General features: G+C 42.8%; 1 protein-coding gene across 1 annotated transcript in view; it reads right to left on the bottom strand.

Moving 5' to 3' along the window:
• Window positions 1-20446, bottom strand: part of KIF5C (kinesin family member 5C) — a 158299-nt gene that overhangs the window by 72110 nt on the left and 65743 nt on the right. The window contains exons 4-10 of the mRNA XM_047722402.1: window positions 18485-18589; window positions 14427-14475; window positions 14110-14165; window positions 13340-13427; window positions 7193-7317; window positions 4457-4561; window positions 3943-4091 (exon numbers count right to left, since the gene is read on the bottom strand). Coding sequence (XP_047578358.1) covers window positions 3943-4091; window positions 4457-4561; window positions 7193-7317; window positions 13340-13427; window positions 14110-14165; window positions 14427-14475; window positions 18485-18589 — 677 coding nt within the window. The remainder of the gene's footprint in view (window positions 1-3942; window positions 4092-4456; window positions 4562-7192; window positions 7318-13339; window positions 13428-14109; window positions 14166-14426; window positions 14476-18484; window positions 18590-20446) is intronic.

Raw genomic sequence — 20446 nt, forward strand, 5'->3', positions numbered from 1 at the left:
TGAGTTTTGCATCCACGCCATTCAGGACTAACTGTTTCGGTGAAACTGGGCAAGAGGTGGCAGAATTAAAAAAAAAAAAGAAAAAAGGATCATTTCAGAAAAAGAATAATATTACTTTCCCCAAATTACCAATTCTCCTTCTACATACAACATACAAATAAAGCCTTTGAATTATTCATGCTACATCAGTCAAAACTCTTGGTGTCAAAGATGTGCTGATTCAGGCCTACCCCAAACAGATCAGTCTGCTCCAGGGGGGGCCCCTTTTCTTTCATTACTCCCCCATCAAGGTACATTAAATAGGTTTCCAAGATAATTGGGTGATTTGAGTTCACACTTCTAAAACTTACAAATATCCTTTTCGAATGTGCTATGAAAGTACCTTGGAAGAGTAATTAAAGACTTAAAAAAACAAATGCTGGAAGCCAAAAGAAAAAAAAAATCAATGAAAGTGTTCTAATTTGAGTATCTTATTCCTTAAAAGCAAGAAGTGTTCTATTTTCCCACTTTCCCAAAAAGTGTTCAGCTTTTTGACTCTGGGCTGCCTAGAAATTCAAGTGTCCCCTCCTTAACTAGATTAAAAGCTCTTTGAGAACACAGAAAATGGCTTCTACTTCTTTAATAGTGCAATGCCGGCACTCAGGGGACCAAAAGACACAAAACTGACTAAATAAAAGAGCCAGAATTCATCACTGAAACCAAGAAACAGACTGTGTGCATTTTTTCCTTTTAATTCCAGTACCTAATCTAGAATCCTAAAGAGTGCTGACGTGGGAGGCTGCCCTTAGGCATCTGTAGACACTTAGCATGTTTCTACTGCTTCAAAAAATATACTATTGTTCTATTCAGAGCATCAATATAGTAAAATAGCCTAGCAAAAAACACTGACTTGCTTCATGTCCTTGAAAAACCACATAGGAATAACGAAGGAACCTCATACGGCCCTAAGGTCTGGCCACCCCTGCAACAAGAGCATAATGAACACTCATTACACTGAATTTGAGATGTGCCCAGCAGTCTTTTTTGAGTTCAAAGTGCTTAATCTCATTAGCTATCAGATACCATGTCTAATCCGATGTTCAAACTCGTGTCTGCTGTGTAATTGGGTTCAATGCGTATATTTAACAATAAAGTAGGTATGGGCCCCATAGAGAAGTTAGATGTCCTTGAAGAATCCATTAACTAACTCAGGAATAGAGGGTGAGAAACCAAACCTCACACCTTTCCAATTACAGGGCTGGAAAACACACCAGATCTAAAACTAACCAAACTTCTGGACATAATGGTGTCACAGCTCAACACCTGCCCTAATGTTCTAAGGAATCCTACACAATAAGCATTTAATTCATCCATTCATTCACTGGATAAGCACTTATGGAATGACCCTCTACTGTATACTAGTTGTGCTGGATGCTTGTTGGAATGACTGACGCAGATGATAAACTCAGTCCCTGCTCTCATGGAGTCTAGTATCCAGACGACTCTGATGAAAGATGTCAGATAGTGACAACCTGTGTGGCTCAGTCGGTTAAGCATTTGCCTTCAGCTCTGGTCATGATCCCAGGGTCCTGGGATCAAGTTCCACATTGGGCTCCCTGCTCAGTGGGGAGCTTGCTTCTCCCTCTCTCTCTGCCCCTGCTTATACGCTGTCAAATAAATAAATAAAATCTTTTAAAAAAAAATGGCAGACTAATCGATTTTAGTTGAAAAGATAATTGACATTTTATTTTTATTTCCTGGAATCCCAAATTAGTATCATTATTTCTTTAGTCTTTCATTCCAGGAACTTATTTCTCACTCTACCTCACTCAGTCCGGCCCCTTCTCCCCCAGTGTATCCCAGACATTCCATTCCACTCCGTGCACTCCCAGTTGTTCTGTGACTTTCCCAGACTGCACACTACTGAAAAGGGAGGCAAAGGGAAACCTGCAACCACCGAACACCTATCACATGCCAGCCTACCCCTGTGCTAAGTCAAAACTGAAGCATCTCATTAATCCTCCCAATAATTCTCAGAGGTAGGCGTTCGAGTTTTCCCTACGGATGAGGACAGAGAGGCTTGGAGAGAAGTAAACAAGAAGGAGGAATGGATCAGTAACAGAAGTTGGCTTCAAAACTGAAATTACTGACCCAGAGGCCCGTGCTCATCGAGGATCCTGATCAAGGAGCCTGCACAGAAGAGGCTGGGGGTCATATTCTACAATCCTCATTCTACGTCATCCTATACGTTTAGTCATTTACTGGCTATGTGGGGTCAGGTGCGGAACCTAATGGCTTTGAGTCTAAGCCTCAATGTCATCCTCTGTACACAGGTGAGATAGGAACTGCTACGACTTGGCACTCCTGGCACGTGCTGGGCGCTAGTGATCAAGACGATGCTGACATTTGCCTCACTAAGGTCAGAAGAAAGAAGACGGTCATGAGACTCTTCCTACAGACAGCTGCAAATGCCCACTCACAGCAGCACCTTGAGACAGATAGCCCATGCCCCAGGACAGCCCTGGCTTGCAACGATTCAGATTATTTTTACTTCGCAAGTCAGAAATTTTTTTTTAAAGAGAAGTTTCCTCCGTAAATGCATTTGGTGCTAGTTTGCTCAAACATGTCTTCAGAGAAAAATGTTAACACTTAACATGAAGAAACCAGGAGAGACAGGACAGGCAAGATGATCACCACAGTATTCTGTGTTTCCCATAAGCAGGTGCTGGTTTATAGGTATCCCATGACCGTTGTAGGAGTTATCCTCCTGCAATCCATGCACCTAAGCATTTGACTACTCAAAGAAGTGATCTGAGAAGTAAAGGACCCAAACCCAGTTTAAAAGATATTAGTTCTACAACATTTCAATGTAATTATTATTTATTTAGACATCCCACAGGTGCCATGACTGCATAATTCTATGTTCTGCTGTGGGCTCAGGAAATGACTGGGGTTTAATGCAGTTTAAACAAGCCCTAACAATTCCCCATGCGGCATGACCACCCCGATTCGTCCTTTCTCTAGGCATCTTAAACTATTTCTCAGGCATGACCACACAACACACTCCCGGGGGAAGGCAGGGGAGCGCTGTGTGCATCCCTTTACAAATAAGCCAGATGAAGCCTGCAGGGAACTGGTGACTTGTCTGAAGACCACACAACTGTTCAGAATTGAAGGGCAAGGCAGCACTGGAACCTACATGCTGAACGAGCACCGAGGGTCCATGGCTGAAGGAGACGGGCTCTGGGCAGCAGAGTGGGCTGGGCAAGAGAGGCAGGAAGGCCCACACGGACCCACACACACGAATGTTGTCTCAGGATTACCACACTGTCCTGCTGCCCACCTGTGAGTTCTCAGAGATCCAGACATTTGAGAAGGTGGGAGGATGGCTGCCACCATGCCGTGACCTCTCCTCAGTATCCATGGTGTGCCTCCCACTCCCAAGTTTGTATGAGAATTTCCTTCACCCCCTTTTATATTCATGCAATCACTCCATATTCATCCAAGTTTCTGGTTATTCTATTAGCGACTCTGTAATGGATGCCAAATGGAATTAAAGGTAGCTATCAGTCTTGAGCTACACACACTTGAAATCCTGTGAACCCGAAAATAAGATTTAACTCCGTGAAGAACAAAAGCAATACTCCACTGAATTACCAGCAGTCACATCTATAATACATTCACAAGCACTTCTTTAAAAATATCATACCCCTGACTGGCATATACCTGCAGATTCTTTTAAAACATAATTATTCTGTGCTTGGCCGGTTAGCTCAGTTGGTTAGAGCGTGGTGCTGACAAAACATAATTATTCTTTTGGCCTCAGTCAGCGATGCCTCAAGTTTACAGGCAACACCTGCTAGGTGCAATTTCCTAACGGACTGCTTGCCACTCCCTCTACTTCCTCGCTGACACTAACCCTCACCACTCACTCAGAGCACCGGAGTGAGAGACCACACCCACCTTTGCCCAAACATCAGTGTTGACTTGGTCTCAGCCTCATTGAAGACAGAGGGAGAACAGCAAATAACGATGGTGGTTCTACAGTTCCCACCCAGAGAGTCCTGAAGAATCCGAGTCATCTTGCTGTCCCGGTATGGCACGTGTGTTTTCTATTTAGGGAAAAAAAAAAAGTATTGGCTATTATAGCCATTGTCCATTCACAGAGAAAACACAAGCAAGTTAGCAAAGGGGACACTGGACCTAGAAACATGTGTAAAACAATTTGTTGCCCAGTCCTTGGATTTGGCCAAAGTTTAGAGTGCCCAGTCTGGGGCCTGCGGAAATTAGCATCACTATTCACACATTTTAATAGACCAGATCTCCCAGCAAGTAGGATGCCTACAGCCAGGATTCCCTATGTTCCTTTCCAAAGAAAAACAAACTAATCTCTGGGATATGTGGCAAAGAGAGTACACAGACCCAAAAAAGCGACTTCTCATAACATCATTCAATAGATGGGGATAGGATCACTTACTGTCCCTTCCGCCAAGGCTGAGATCACGTTTCCAAGAGCAGACAAAGATTTATTGATATTTTTAGCTTCATCGAGAACAGCTCCCTCGGCACCAGTCTTGCTGACCTACCAGAGAGAAGAGAGGGCAGTGAGCTGTGCAGGGCAGCAAAAGCACAGAGCAGAAAACTCCAATTCACAGGAGGGCACAGGGCTGACGATTGAGGGAGGCCGATGTGAATCCTCCTGGAACGCAAGACAAAATAAAAGTAAGTAAGAATCATGTTGATCAAACCTCCCCTTGTGCCTCAGGCTGGGGATTTGTTCTGTCTTGTTGTCATTTTCCTCTCAATTAGGTTTTAGGGGAATGGCTGAAACGCCTCTAGTGGTAGAGAGGCAGATGCTTCCCTGGGGGACATCCATCGAGGGAAACCAGGCTCCAAGAGTGCTGTCACCACCAGAAAGGCTGGGGCCTTGCACGCCTGAGCACAGCCTCCTCACCAGAGGGAGCCCAGGGGGCAGCATGACACGAAAACACCATCCTGGCCACAATGAATGGACATACTGGGCAAGTGTACATTATAAGCTCCAACTTCAGGCAAAGACAAGAGGTGGTGGGAGGTTGTCCCTGCCTGACTGACTCTGTTCCCTGATTTACTGACTCCAATAGCAAGAAGAAAGGGAATGACCGTCCAAAAGGCAAGATACTCGGGGGCATCAAAGTCAAGAAAGTGTATGTTACGTGGTAGACTTGTCTTTTCTCCTCTGCAGCCAGAGGGACCACATACAGTCCCTCCTCTGCTGCGTTATTCCTGGCAATTTCCTACTGACAGCGTCTGCTCTAAGTAGAGAGCAGTTTACAGATCCTTGGGAGAGAGGCAAACCCATGTGCTCCCTGGCTCGGCTGGTCAGCCAAGCAAGGCAGGAGGAGCAGTTGCTCTTGGAAGAGAGGAAAGCAGGGAAGGGATCGCAAACTGTGCAAAGACCTCCAGCCACAAGGGATAGAAACGAACACGCGTCCAGGGGGCAGTGTTTTCAAACACTAGAGATACTCCTCTCTCTGAGAACTGTGTGTGTATAGACACCACTGCTGACAGAGAAATAATACAGCTGCTGGGTCCCCAGCGACAGCCTATTCACACAGCGTGCTTTAAGGTGCTTTCACATCGGAGTACCTTAACTCCATGAAATATACAAGACAGGGACAACTGCCTTCCATTTACAGACATGGAAACTTTGAGCTCCAGAAAGGTCCACCGGCAGCCCAAGGCAAGAACGCCACGTACAGGAGCTGGAGATTAAAGCCCGGAGTTTGTTCTAGTAGATCACAGTGACACATTCATGTGGACACGTCTAGGGCAAAGGAGTACAGATGTGAGCAAAAGAAACAAGGTACAGGACCACAACTGTAAAGTGCCTATATCCTAAGCAATAACCACGACACTGTGCAGAGGACAGGCCCGCACACTCGACTGCCAGCACCAAGCTGTTTCCAGCAGCACACAGGCCCAAGTGCTCCTCTCTGTGCTTGAAAGGGAAAGAGAGCAAACTCGGAAGCACAAAGCGGCCACTACGCTCTTTCCCCAGACCCACATAGCTGTTGTGGCAGCAAGGCGAGGCCTGGTTGCCAATGTCCAGGCGAGAACTGAATGATGCTGCTCTGTCTTTCCATTCTGGTGTATGTCTGTTTAATTACAGTTATAAACTTGCACCCATAAAATGTTAGATACCCAGCCAGATCATTTTCCAGGAACATCCTGGAACATGACTCTGCTCATGGCTTTACAGATGTGTACAGGAGAACATTTCAAGTAGCCATTACTTACGCAGATGTTAGTGGCCATAACTTGGTGTATCACAACTGAGCGGTGGAGAACAGTAAGTGGGGATCAATTACAGAGTCCAGGAGACTGGCCGAGCCTCAGGGCTGGCCTCTGGGGCCAGTCAGCACAGTGTCAGCGATGACAGAGGCCACGTGGTATTGTGTACAGGGACTTGCTCTGTGAGGTCGCCGGAGGGGAGCAGTGCCCCCAGAAAGGGTGTGGCAGCAGGAAGCTCTGGCAGTGCTATGGAGGTGAGGCTGGGAGGGGGCAGCTAGGAGGTTCTTTGCTCTAGAGTATGGCCTCAGCCAGTGCCTAGGAAAGCATGGGACAGATGCCAAAAGAGAGCCCTGACAAAACCAGAGAAGGGGCAGGGCTTTTGACCTGCCTACTGGCCTCCTGGCGTCCTGGCCTGAAGAAAGTGAGTCTGCCCACTGGAAGCCCTGTCAGACCACACCCACCACAGACAGAAGCAGAGAACCCAGGGACAGCCCCAGGTTCCAGATCTTCTGTCAGCAAACAAACGTGTGGGGACAGGACAGTTATAGTCCAATGGCAAAGTCTGTTTCTGGCCTATTTGAATCTAGTGCAACATGCGGATCTTCCCTTTCAGCAAACGGACACACCCCTCCCCCATTTACACAACAGCCTCTACCAGGCTAAGCACACACCAGCACTTGCCTAATGTCCTCATCGGGGCCTATTAAGCATAAATCCGAGTTGGCATTCAAAGCACCTCCTGTGTCGTGAATAGGGGACTTCAGGACCAGAAAAGAGAGCAGAGAAATGAAGGTGAAATTTAATATTATCTTGGCACAATACCAGAAACTTTAAAAGCTCTTTAAAACCAGGGAATGGAAAGAGTATAAAAATTATACCATTGCACGCTGAAGCAAATAATAGGGAAAATTATAGATAATACAAATAAGGAACCAATTACCTTTTCGCTCCCAGCCAAATCAACTAGATAAAGCTTCCCACTGAGTTTTTTTTCCGTCTCTACATTCTCTTGTTTAATATTAATCAGGAAGATACTGTGACTTCTAGAGCTGTGTTCATTCATGTCTGAAAAGGAAAATAGTTTACTGTTCTGCAAAGAATAATAAGCTTAGGTAACAAGCCTCTCATCTAAAAACCACAACAAATCATGCTCAAAATAGCTCCACTTTTTAAAGTAAGTCCAGCCAATTTTAAAAAGTATCTGAGACCACAGTTTCTTTTAAAAAAAGACGAGAGATTTAAAGTATCTTCACATGGCAAAGAAATTAAGAATCTTAGTGGATGGTTCAAGATAACAGATTCTCTAGCTTTGCCTGAAGCCCCCATGTTTTGGAACATCTCATTCCAGCCGGATACTTGGCCTCACAGAGCTCACACCTGGGGTGCCTGGGTGCCTCAGTCGGTTAATTATCTGCCTTCAGCTCAGGTCATGATCTAAGGGTCCAAGGAATCTAGCCCTGTGTCGGACTTCCTGCTCTGAGGGGAGTCTGCTTCTCTTTCACCCTCTGTCAACCCCCTGCTTGTGCTCTCACACTCGTGCTCTCTCCCTCAAACAAATAAAATCTTAACAAAAAAAAAAAAAGAAAGAAAGAAAGAAAAGAAAAGAACAAAGAGCTCACAGCTTCCTTCCCCCTCACCTTCAGTCTCTCAGGCTTCGTCTTTATGGTTAGAACCCAGTGTATTCCGTATTCATCATATGAGCAAGTCTTGCCTTATCCATAATATCACAAGCTTTCTTTTTTTTTTTTTTAAAGATTTTATTTATTTATTTGACAGAGAGATCACAACTAGACAGAGAGGCAGGCAGAGAGAGAGAGAGAGAGAGAGGGAAGCAGGCTCCCTGCTGAGCAGAGAGCCCGATGCGGGCCTCGATCCCAGGACCCGGAGATCATGACCTGAGCTGAAGGCAGTGGCTTAACCCACTGAGCCACCCAGGCGCCCTATCACAAGCTTTCTTAAGGAAGGATTATGTCCTTAAGATTTAAAACTTCTTTTTTTTTCCTTAAATACAGTTCTATAACCCATACTAGGCACACAAAAGATCTCAAAGATTAAATATGCTTCATCAGTACCAAGTACTAGAAATAGAAATCTTTTTGGACCCTGGTCTCTGTTAACTAGGCAGGGAGAGATCTCAGTGATGGTCTCCTTCAACCCCTACTAGCAATCATTTCTTAAAACCAACTTTCGAGGCACCCTTGTTCAAGATGGCTGAAGACTAATGCTGGACCTCCAGATCATGAGTCGGGGTGCAGAACTCAAAGAGGAATATCTTTATACTTTATCTACATACTTATCCAGTATGTAGAAAACAACAAGAATGTAGACAAAGATTGATTCCAACTAGAGTCCAACAAGGAAGGGCCTCAGAGTTTTGGAAAATGCTGGTATATCCATGATCTCCTCAACTACGAGTCTGACATGATGTTTGACATTCCTATCACATATCCCAGATATGTAATTTCTGGAGCAATAGAATATTGCCCCAGAAATTACAGCCCCTGAACTCAATGGAAAAACAGCAAAGATATACATGGGAGGCAAAATGTGCCTGACCAATCACTTTAAGCCTTTGTGGGCCAGGAATGTGCCCAAGTTTGGACTAGCTCATCTCATGGCTCTGGGGCTGTGTCCATGGCTGGTAGTGGAAATCCCCCATCTGATTCAGAAATGTGTGATCTGGTGTGAAGAGAAATGCAACCAGTGAAGGATCAAGCCACTAAGGCAAGACAGGAGGACTTTTGATAGACTATGTTCCTATTCTCTGTGCATCACTCTTACTCACCCAACTTCTTCCCCTCATACCCTTCACCCATAATTGCTACTAAGTAGCTGCATCAGGCATTTCTGAAAAAAATAAACAACAGTATTGCTACTGAATTTCTAAGACCACAGAGGGAGGGGAAAGACTGGGGCTTTGGAAAACCAAAAGGCAATTTATATCTCTTCCTTTCCCCCAGGTGGAGCAGTGTGAGATCCAGGAAGGACAGGAGGTGCTGAAAGTGGGCACATAGTCTTTTTGGTTTCTGGAGGTAATTTGTGAATAAAGGCTGCTTCCTCTGGTGGCCCGCCAAAAAATCTTTCCAGGATATATGGGGGGGGGGGGGGGGGGGAGTTAAAGATTACACAAAAATTATGTTGGAATTAATAAATGAATTCAGCAAAAGTTGCAGGATACAAAAGCAATACGTAAAAATCAGTTGCATTTCCATATACTAATATACAATCTGAAATGAAAATAATTCCATTTAAAATTTTGACATAAAGAGGTACACCTGGCTGGCTCAGTCTGTTAAACATTCGACTATTGATTTTGGCTCAGGCCATGATCTCAGGGTCATAAGACTGAGCCCGGCATCAGGGTCTACCACTGCTTGGGATTCTCTCTCTGGCCCTACCCTGACTAACGCACTCTCTCCCTTTCTCTCTAAAATAAATAAATGAAATAAAATATCAACAAAAAGAGTAAGGAAGATACTTAGGAACAGATTTAAACAAGGAAATAAAAGAAATCTATGTTGGGGCGCCTGGGTGGCTCAGTGGGTTAAGCCGCTGCCTTCGGCTCAGGTCATGATCCCAGGTCCTGGGTTCGAGCCCCGCATCGGGCTTTCTGCTCAGCAGGGAGCCTGCTTCCTCCTCTCTCTCTGCCTGCCTCTCTGCCTACTTGTGATTTCTCTCTGTCAAATAAATAAATAAAATCTTTAAAAAAAAAAAAAGAAAAAAGAAATCTATGTTAAAAACTACAAAATGAGGGGTGACTAGCTGGCTCAGTCAGTAGAATATGCGACTCTTGATCTCGAGGTTAAAAGTTCAAGCCCCATGTTGGGTGTAGAGATTACTTGAAAACAAATAAAATCTTCTAAAAATTTTAAAAAGAATAAAAACTACAAAATGTAAGAAGACACCTCTATGTGGGAAGACATTCCTTGTCTATGGATCAGAAGACTTCACATCGTGAAAATGTCAATTCTACCAAAAGTGATCTAGAGATTTAATGCAATCTGTATCAAGATCCTCATCGTGTTTTTTGCAGGAATAGGAAAGTCCATTTTAAATTCCTATGGAATCTCAAGGAGCTCTGAACAGCTAAAACAATCTTGAAAAAGATCACTGGAGGTCTCACACTTACTGATTTCAAAACTTACCATAAAGCCACAATAATCAGACAGTGTGGCATTGGCATAAAGGCAAATACAGAGATGGACCAATGAGAGCCCAGAAATAAACCCTCACATAAAAATGGTGAAATAATGTTCAACAAGAGTATCAAGACCATTTGACGGGAAAACAACAGTCTCTTTACTAAGCTGAAAACTGTATATCTGCATGCACAAAACATGAAGCTAGACTCTCATACTAACTCAAGAACAATCAAAAACCTAAATGTAAAAGCTAAAACAATAAAACCTAGAAGAAAACATAGGGGACAACTTCACAACACTGGATTTGGCAATGATTTCTTGGAAATAATACCCAAACCACAAGTGACAACAGTAAAAAACAGATATATTGGACTTGATCAAAATTTAAAACTTTTACTCATGAAAGGACAGCACCAACAGAATGAAAAGGCAACCCACATAATGAGAGAAAATAAATATTCACAAATCGTATATCTGATAAGGAACTGAGATCCAGAATATACGAAGAACTTCTATAAATCAACAAGAAAAAAACACCCAATTATAAAATGAGCAAAGGACCTAAACAGACATTTCTTCAAAGACAATGCACAATGACCAATACGCATATGAAAAAAATGCCAGATATCCCTGGTCATTAGTGAAATGCAAATTGAAACCACAGTGACATAACACTTCACACCCATTAGATTAGTATGGCTGTTAAAAACAAAAATAGAAACTAAGCAGCATTGGCAAGCATGTAGAGAAATTGAAACTCACATACTCTTGTTGGCAAGAATGTTAAATGGTACGCAACTACAACGTTAAACTATGTTAAACAATGTGGTAGTTCCCAAAAAAACTAAAAGTAGGTTGACATATGATCCAGCAATTCTGCTTCTGTATATATACGCAAAAGAACTGGAAACAGAAATTTCAACATCCATGTTCACAGCAGCACTATTCGCAATAGCCAGAAGGTGGAAGCAACGTTAAATATCCACATGTCTATATGTGGGTGAATGAACAATGTATGTAGCATATACCTACAATAGAATATTCTTCAGCATTTTAAAAAGGAAATTCCGACACATGCTACAACACGGATGAACCCTGAAGACATTATGCTACATGAAATAAGCCAGTCACAAGAGGACTTCTATCATTCCACTTATATGAGGTACCTAGACTTATCCAGTTTGTTGGGACACAAAGTGGTAAACCAGTTACCAGGGGTTGGGAGGAGGAAGTATGGGGAGGTATTGTTCAATGGGCATGGGGTTTAGCTTTGGGATGATTAAATTCTGGAAATGGACAGTGATAATGTTTGCACAACACTGTGAATGGAATTAATGCCAGTGAACTCTACCTTTAAAAATGGTTAAAATGGTAAGTTCTATGTTATGTGTAATTTTAAAACTACCTTACCAGAATGATAAGAAAAATAATTAATGTTCTACACCTACAGTTCTGAACCAAGGGCCAAGATGGATTGTCAAGTATGCTGTGAATAATTTAAGACTAAAAATAGCTTAAGAAATCAAATAAATAACTTCTTTTTTTGTGAGATTTTATTTATTTATTTGACAGAAATAAAGTGAGATCAAAATTAGGCAGAGCAGCAGGCAGAGGGAGAGGGGGAAGCAGATTCCCTGCTGAGCAGGGAGCCCAATTCGGGGCTCGATCCCAGGACTCTGAGATCATGACCTGAGCCGAAGGCGGAGGCTTAACCCACTGAGCCACCCAGGCGCCCCTCAAACAAATAACTTCTTTATAAACAAGACGCTATTACTATGAGAATATCAGCCTTATGTGGAAGCAGAAGAGAAAGACATGGAATTTAACCTATGCTGTATACATGTCTAGGCTCACCTATAAAATCTGCCACACATGTGAATATCATCTGATAGGATGCTGGGGTAGAGGAAAGGTCGAGAATTACAGTATTGGATGACAGAATCACAGAGCCTTCGGTAGAAGAGACTTAGAGAGGCTAGACCAGTCAACCAACCGATGCTTCCATCTCTTGCATGCCACACAGGGAACCCGGCCCCTCCAGGTAGCAGGCTTTCCTGAGGGCAGCTCTCAGGAGCAAGGAGCTCTCATGGTCAGTCAAAACCTGCCTCTTGGTAGCTTCAACAATCCTGGGTGGCCTACCTATGTGGTTCATACAAAGCAAACCGACTTTATGCATATCAGCACCGTGAACATGTTAAGAAATATATTACACTGTCCCTATGTTCTCCTCAGAGTTTTTCTTTCTTCCAAGCTAGAAATCCCTAGCTCTTCCTATAATCTCCTTCTGACTTGTTCATATTCCTCAGAAGGAGACAGACAGCCCAAAGACGGGGGGCCAGAGCTGCTGCTGCTCTAACAACATCAGACCCACTTCCTGGAGATGCGTGTGCACGCCAAGGAAGGAACTGCAAGGTCAACACACCAGCCTGCATGTGTTTGTTACTAACACAGCAAAGGAAGGTTTCCAATGAGGCTCCAAGCTCCACTTTCTGAGCTCCTTGCTTTTCTTTTCCTTTTTTACAGAGGACAGAAATCTAAAGAGGTTTCCTTCCACACATATGGCTAGCATATAAAATTTGTTGGCTTGCATTTTCTTTAACCTGAATAATAATGTGGTTAAAATACATTTAGAAGCTGGCTTGTAGTCCCCTTTCCTTGGCTGATTATTGATGGTTTCCTGATGGTTTCCCCCAGGGTCCAGAGGGAGGGGGCTACCAGGGCACAGCGAGCCTCACCTAGCATTCCCGAGAGCTTCCTGCATGGCAGAAGGCATGCCTCCCTCAACCTGCTGAGACACTCTCGTGCTGCACACTCCCGTGTGCTTGTGTGCTTGCTTCCGGGCCACTGTTTTATAATGCCTTCCCTGGCATTATTTCCTAGTGGTCCCAAGGAAATACACTTGTATCCCAAATGACAGGGTTTGAGAAAACACCACCCACACTTACTTGTGACAGCCACATGTCGGTTTGCTTTGCCTTCATCTATCACATCCATGACCTCCTCAGGGCTTGACACAAACCGCTCGGTACACCCCTGGAAGAAAGTCAGATCGGGTTCACCATTAGAAACTGGAAAGCAACTCTATTTGAAGACAGTTAAACATTCTCCCATTTTTCCTCAAGAGGTGCAGGATAAGAGAAAGGCTGCCATGTGGATCCAACAGCTCTTCCTCCTTGCTTACAGCTTGAGTTCTACATCAAAGAGGAGTCTGCTAAAACCCTAAGAAACACAGAAGTAAACCAGAAAAGAAATGTCCCCTTTTTCCTAGATGTTTAAGTACCTGTGCATACTCAACAGCAGTAGAAACAGAAAATAAAGAAAATCAGGGACAGAAAAAGAAATGGATGAAATTTTGCTTTGCTTTTCATGTGAGCCACCAACTTTAATTAGTCACTTTGAAGTTCTAGGCATAATGCTATGATAGGCTTCCTCTCCCTGCGAAGTATACACAATTATCTCCACTATCAAAGCCTCTTTACATGTGAGTAATAAATATCTGTTCACTTCTCCACTTCTTACTCATGTGATTAGACCTCTGTGACACATTCACACACAGATATGACTGAAGAAATTAAATGTCTATATTTTATCCAGATGAATATTAAATATAAAGAACATGATGAAACACCTACATACACTCTAAAACAATATTCTGGGCATATTTTGTAACAGTGCTGGGAGAGAAGTCAATGGCATCATCAAGTTTTCCTCATACCTTTACATACGGGACTCTGTTTTTATCTTCATGAACAGCCAAGTTCGTCTTGGATACTGAAAATAAGGATGACATAAGGCAGAGGAGAAAAGAAAAGTTAAAGATTCTGTACTGGAGGAAAAAGAGAAATTGTTACCAAAGATACGCAAATCTAATAATCTCTTTAAGCCTTGGTTGAGAAAAAGCAGATAGCATAAAGGTAATAAAACATCTCTATAAATTTTCATTAATTCCTTAAGCAGAAGAGCTATGAATCACTTCAACCTCCCTGGACCTTGTTAAAGAACAAATAGAGGACAAACATTCAGGTTACTCACCATCGAGTAAGTCCCTGATTTTATCCAAGTAGATCTCAAAATAGGAAACCTAGTTAAAAACAAATTGAGTTTGAAACAGAAATGCCATGCCGTATTTCAAGAATGTCATTATTAGAACTCATAAAAGCCTTTGTCATGCACAGCTAAGAAGAGCAGGAAGCGGGGGCAGAAAGCTGGATTCGGAGGCCTGCAGCAGAGCCCCAGTCGACTCTCTGTGCTCTCCTGCTTCCTGCTGTCAGCCTGCTCTGAGGGCCCCTGCCCAGGGTGGACCCCGCCCCGCAGTACAGTGGGTCTTGTGGTCTGTGGTCTTGATTCAGGTGCTCCTTACACCGTGCCCTAGACAACCATTTACAGATGGACTCTACCCTTCACCCTTGATGAGCACCAAGCAAACTTCTAGGTAGGACAAAGCCTGGAACAGAAAACGTTCTTGGCGAGTAATTGTTGAAATCAGTTGGCATCTCCTCATGCAGGATGTTGACCCCCTTACCAGACCAGGTCCAAAACATTCACATGAAGGAAGTGGGGACGGGGATACGGCTGCTGATGGTGGCCAGCTTTGGGGAGGCCAGAAAGGGTTGGAACAAAATGGGATTTAATGAGAGACAGACTCAACTGGGAGAGGGAAAGGAAGCCTTCTAATCGGGTATTCTCAGAGCCCAATCCCAGCCCCACCTGCATCAGCATCAGCAGTTGAAACTGCAAAGGTGTGAACCCAACTGCAGAACTCCTAATCAGAATCTCCGGGAACTAAGGAATTGGCTTCCAAATTCTCTAGGTTCTTATACTACCTGACACCTGAGAACAACTTTAACTAGACATTTGACCATGGAGGTTTAATTCACATATAACTAGGACTATAGGCCTCAGTTTTCCCATCTGTCAAATGAAGCCATTGGACTTAATGATGTCAAAAATTCTCTCTAGGATTCTGCACTCTGTCTACACTCGCCTTCCACCTCCCAGATCAACTTTCTTTCTCTCATGTTCATGGGGTTTTTTTGAAACCTAAACAAAGGAATCGACAAACAAGCTGTTAAGAAAAGAAGTTGAAAAAAAAAACAATTGTAAAGCTGGGGTGTAACTCAACAGGTGAAACTTCACCCCTGCATCCCAGCCTCACCCCTGCATCTTGGCTCTGGACCTCTGGTCAGGGGCAGTGAAGCCTCCCCAACCCAGCACTAGTCCTCACCCCTCAGCCCAGTTCATTACTTAGTCTGTGTCCTGGAGCCTCCTGACTTCCCAGTTTCTCTGGGATCTGGGGTCTTGGCTTCAAACACTGGAATGTGTGCTGGGCATCCTCTCCAAGTTGCCCGTCTGCCTAACAACCTGATCTTGCCAGATTATCTGTCAAACTCCCCAGTCACCAAGTGGCGTGCGTCATAGACAGACCTAGCTGACCTTGGAAAGACTCACTGCTCCTGAAAACTTCTCCCTGTGGCTGAAATCCTAGGGTCTGTTTGGCCTCTAATCTTACACATTTCTAATTCAGCCTCCTGGTAGCCAACTCAACCATGGTTCCAAACCATTCTGTGCATCTCAAAATTGTCTAGTTTTCACTAAGACTTCTGTTATCTAAGAGATGTACACATGTGTCCTTATTTCCACAGATTGCAGAGAAATTAATTACACTAAAAAGGAGTCAAAAATTACATATTAGCAAATATGGCAATTAAAATCCGATTCACATTTAATATGAGAAGAGAAAAACCCCTCTGATTTATTAATTTATTTTTACCACAGAAGATACTGGCTGTTTTCGGGGCATGGGGAGGGACGATTGTGGTTTTGTGTGTGTGTGTGTGTGTGTGTGTGTGTGTCATTTCAAATACTTTGTGAGACCAGGTGGAAGAAAAATAAATATGTGTTGTTTTGCATTAAGAAAATAACATGTTCAGAAATAACGTTTAAAGCCTCTATGGGGCTCACTTTAAGGAACAGATTTTCAAAACTGCTTTAATCAAGCCTCTTTTTCTTGATTAAGCCCGTCACCACTCAGTTCAAAACACGGAACAGTCAATAGCTAGTCTGCCCACTTGCAATTATGATCTATGAAGTAAGTGAGCATAACTACAAACGCAGAAGAGGAAGCCAGGGTGTAAAATTCAGCCCTGAAGACTTGGGTGCTCTTCCTTCTCCTCCTGACCCCCCCGCTTTTAGCCCCCCACCATGCTGGGGCAGTTTTTATTTTAATAAGATTCTAATACAAGACCCTATTTTGAGGGCAGTAATTGGTTTAACATCTTACTCCAGGATTATCCCATAAGAACCCTACAGGAGTTGAAGGTATTTAAATACAAACAGCCTTAAAGATGGACTAAGCTCCTAAATCTTGATCCCATCAAAGCCAGAGGCTTCTGTATCCTTAGATATAAAGAACCCTGGCAAGGAGGAGAAACCTGTGTTAACCAACAAACGGAGGGAAAAGATTTGTGAAGTAAAAAAGTCTTTTTTTTAGATAATAAAAAAGTCTTTTTTTTTAGATTAGATAAAAATCTAATTTATGAAGGGCAAACAGCTGTTGCCTTGTTTTCATATAATTTAGGAAAGGTACATAGCAGAAGTAAGGGCGGAAGTTTAAGATAATGAAAGAGGTGCCGCACATAGGTTGGTCAGATCAAGAGTCTAATCTCAGCTCTGTGATCATGGTTGTACATTTTTGGAAATACACTAAAAACCATCCAACTGTTCACTTCAAAAAATGAACTTTATGGTACATGAATCATATGAATTATATCTCAATTTTTTTAATTTAAAGATATTTTTAAAGGGGGGGGTCTGGATTTCTTGCTTTTCTACAACCCCTGCGCCCCATGCCTACTAACAAATTTTGTATCTTGTAACAACTGCCTCTTTTTGCTTAAACAAGTGACTTTCAGTCATATGAAAACAAATGAGTTCCAATGAATGTATCCCTAATATCCAATGTTATAAATTAACAGCTATAATTAAGAGAAAAAATTCTCTTTCAATTCAAATTTAAGTTGCAACGAGGTTCTGGCTTAAAAACAAAAAAAAGGGACACCTGGGTGGCTCAGTGGGCTAAGCCTCTGCCTTCGGCTCAGGTCATGATCTCAGGGTCCTGGAATAGAGCCCTGAATCGGGCTCTCTGCTCAGCAGGGAGCCTGCTTCCTCCCCTCTCTCTGCCTGCCTCCCTGCCTACTTGTGATCTCTCTGTCAAATAAATAAATAAAATCTTTAAAAAAATAAAATAAAATAAAAAAATAAAAACAAAAACAAAAACCAGGAAGGATAACGCCCTTCACCAACACTTGTCAGAGCATACTCCTCAAAACACTAGTCCGGCATACCTCAAGAGGGGAAAAATAGGAACACAGTCAAATAAGCTGGAAAACGTAATCTGCTACATGTCCCCTTTGTAGAACTGGATTACGTAATAGCATATTCAACTTGTGATGAATTTAACATTGTTCAACAAAACATTTTCCCAGCTTATTTGGCCCCATTAGCCTTTTCCCTGATAGGCCACCTATTAATAATATGAGGGACTGTGTTCCATGGAACACACTTTGGGAAATGCTGTCCTAACCCAATCATGGACACATTCCAGTCATATCTACAGAGATCCACTGGGTAAAGGGTAGAATTCAGATAACTATCCAGATAATTCTATCCTAAATAAGGTTTTTTAAGATTTTATTTATTTGAGATAGAGAAAGCATAGAGAGAGAGCACAGGTGAGGGTCAGAGAGAGAGGAAGCAGCAGGCTCCCCGCTGAGCAGAGAGCCTGATGTGGGGCTCGATCCCCAGACCCTGGGATCATGATCTGAGCCGAAGGCAGACGCTTAACCGACTGAGCCACCCAGGCGCCCCCTAAATAAGGTTTTTATTTTACTTTGATATTTCCTCAGTATTCACCTGAGTCATTAAATAACTATGGCTTTGCTTACCATAGCATTTCATTTAAAATAGATAAAAAACAATCTTTTATATAAAAAAAAATTTAAAAAAAAAACAATCTTTTATGTATACATACAAAAAGGAAAACGAAAACATGATTTGGGGCCCAGTTTTTCTCTTTAATCAATAGCACTCACCTTGATGTGAAACTCCAAGTTTTCATCCATGGAATAGATGTGGTCAAAGATGTCATGGGCAATCCTTGGGATGATCCCCATGAGTTGAGGGTCATGTAGCTTCCCCTAGTGAGGGAAAAACACAAGCACAGGCAGCTAGAGTGCCAGGAAACATGTGGAAGAGAGAAGGAACCAAGCTGGGTTTCATAACAGAACTCCATGGAAGAGGGAGCACCCCCCCCACACACACACACACAGTCCGATCCTTGGAGGTCCCCCTGACGTGCCAACAGCCCAACAGTTCATGGAAATAACTCACCGTGTTCCTTTTCACCCAGCAGGAGAGAGCTTGTTCTGTCAGGTTCTGGGGCTTGAAAATATTTTCTCCAGCTGCCACTCAGGGCAGCAAATCATTAAATCATTATATGTGGTGAGAGTGTGGGTAGGAAGGAGGAGGGAAGGAAGACAGGAGAAGGTCTGGGATTATATGGTAACTATCACATACTAAATGTGGTTTTTGTTTTGAAATTTTTACAAACTGATCCAAATGTATAAGTCCAAATTAATTTGCTTTAATAAATCCAACTTGAGAGCTGATAGACATTGATAGACTGATAGTCATCATTGCTCAAAAATTTAACAATAATTATTCTAGGAATACCTTCAGTATCCCCTCACAAACCAATCAAGAAAAGCCATTTTATCAATTTCTTAAAAATCTGTAATTCCCAGCCTGAAATGTTACAAAAAATTTTTAGCTGGTTTCTTTTTTTTTTGCTATTTCTAATATTTAAATTCACTTGTAAGATATTCTCTTATTCTTTTATCCCCCTTTTTTCTACCGAAGAGCCCCAACCCTCCCTTCCCCATGCAGCTAGCAACCATCCTCCAACCCTAAGGGATTTGAGGGATATTTCATCTAAGGGATGAAGGGATAGATGAATTTTTCTGTGATTTGAGTTCTATCACTAAATCCATTTTTAAAGATCCAGATTTGCTGCTTCTGAAGACTTTCAAAAAAATATGCCACGATATCTGAAAGCAATCCCCAAACAAGAGCTCTAGAAGTATTTAAACAGCAGCCTCAGCAAGGACTTCCAGAGACCCTTCCTTACTCCCATGTTCTGTCCTGTTCCCTGTTAAACCACACATCAATGCACAAACACGAACTCTGCAAGTCTAAAGTAATCATTGGCAAGAAGAGTCTTCAGAAAGTTCCAAAACTCTAGGATCTTCAGAAAGTTCTAAACTCTAGGAAAAATGGAACTGTAAGAAAAGTACAAAACCCATTTACTCTTCTCTCAGCAAACTTTACCAACTCTAGGACTCACACCCTTGTTCTAAAATCTGCCCGACACCTGGAAGATCTGCTTTGTTTTCTTCAGTGAGATCTTCTGTATCCTTCGGGGGTTCACCACATAGTGCCTCTCTGACAGGCTAACTCTGAAGCCAACAATCTGAATTACCAAAAGCAAGAAATCATGTGGACTTAGGCGCTAAGCACTTCCGGTTCTGAATCCTCCTTTGCACACCTGATCCACCTTCCACTCCAGTGAAAGCAAGAGAAAAGCTGAATTTAGATACATCTGGGCCCTGGCAAAGCTCTTTCACCTGGGAATGCCCTCGCATGTTAAGGATCCTAAATCCTGTGATGTGTTTATGTGGCTTTTTGACGGTACAGTCCCTGAAGGCAAGATGGCCAGTGCATATGTATTTCTTCCCATTGCTTATGACACTAAGTACGGTGTCTCCTGCATCGAATTATTGTAGAAGTTAAATTGTAGCAGTATAAAGAGAGGGTTAGAAATGATAAATGTTAGCATTATATTATTCAGCTCATATCAGGTTCTCATTAAGCAGTCGTCAAGGTTTATTTGACCTGAAGAGTCTGAAAATACATTTCTATCCCAGGCCATGACTAGAAATCTCAGGAAAACAGCCCTCAATGACTGAGACTCAGAATCTCTCAAATGTTGGTAAGCT

The sequence above is a fragment of the Lutra lutra genome, chromosome 3, assembly GCF_902655055.1.
Source record: "Lutra lutra chromosome 3, mLutLut1.2, whole genome shotgun sequence".
Taxonomy (NCBI): Eukaryota; Metazoa; Chordata; class Mammalia; order Carnivora; family Mustelidae; genus Lutra; species Lutra lutra.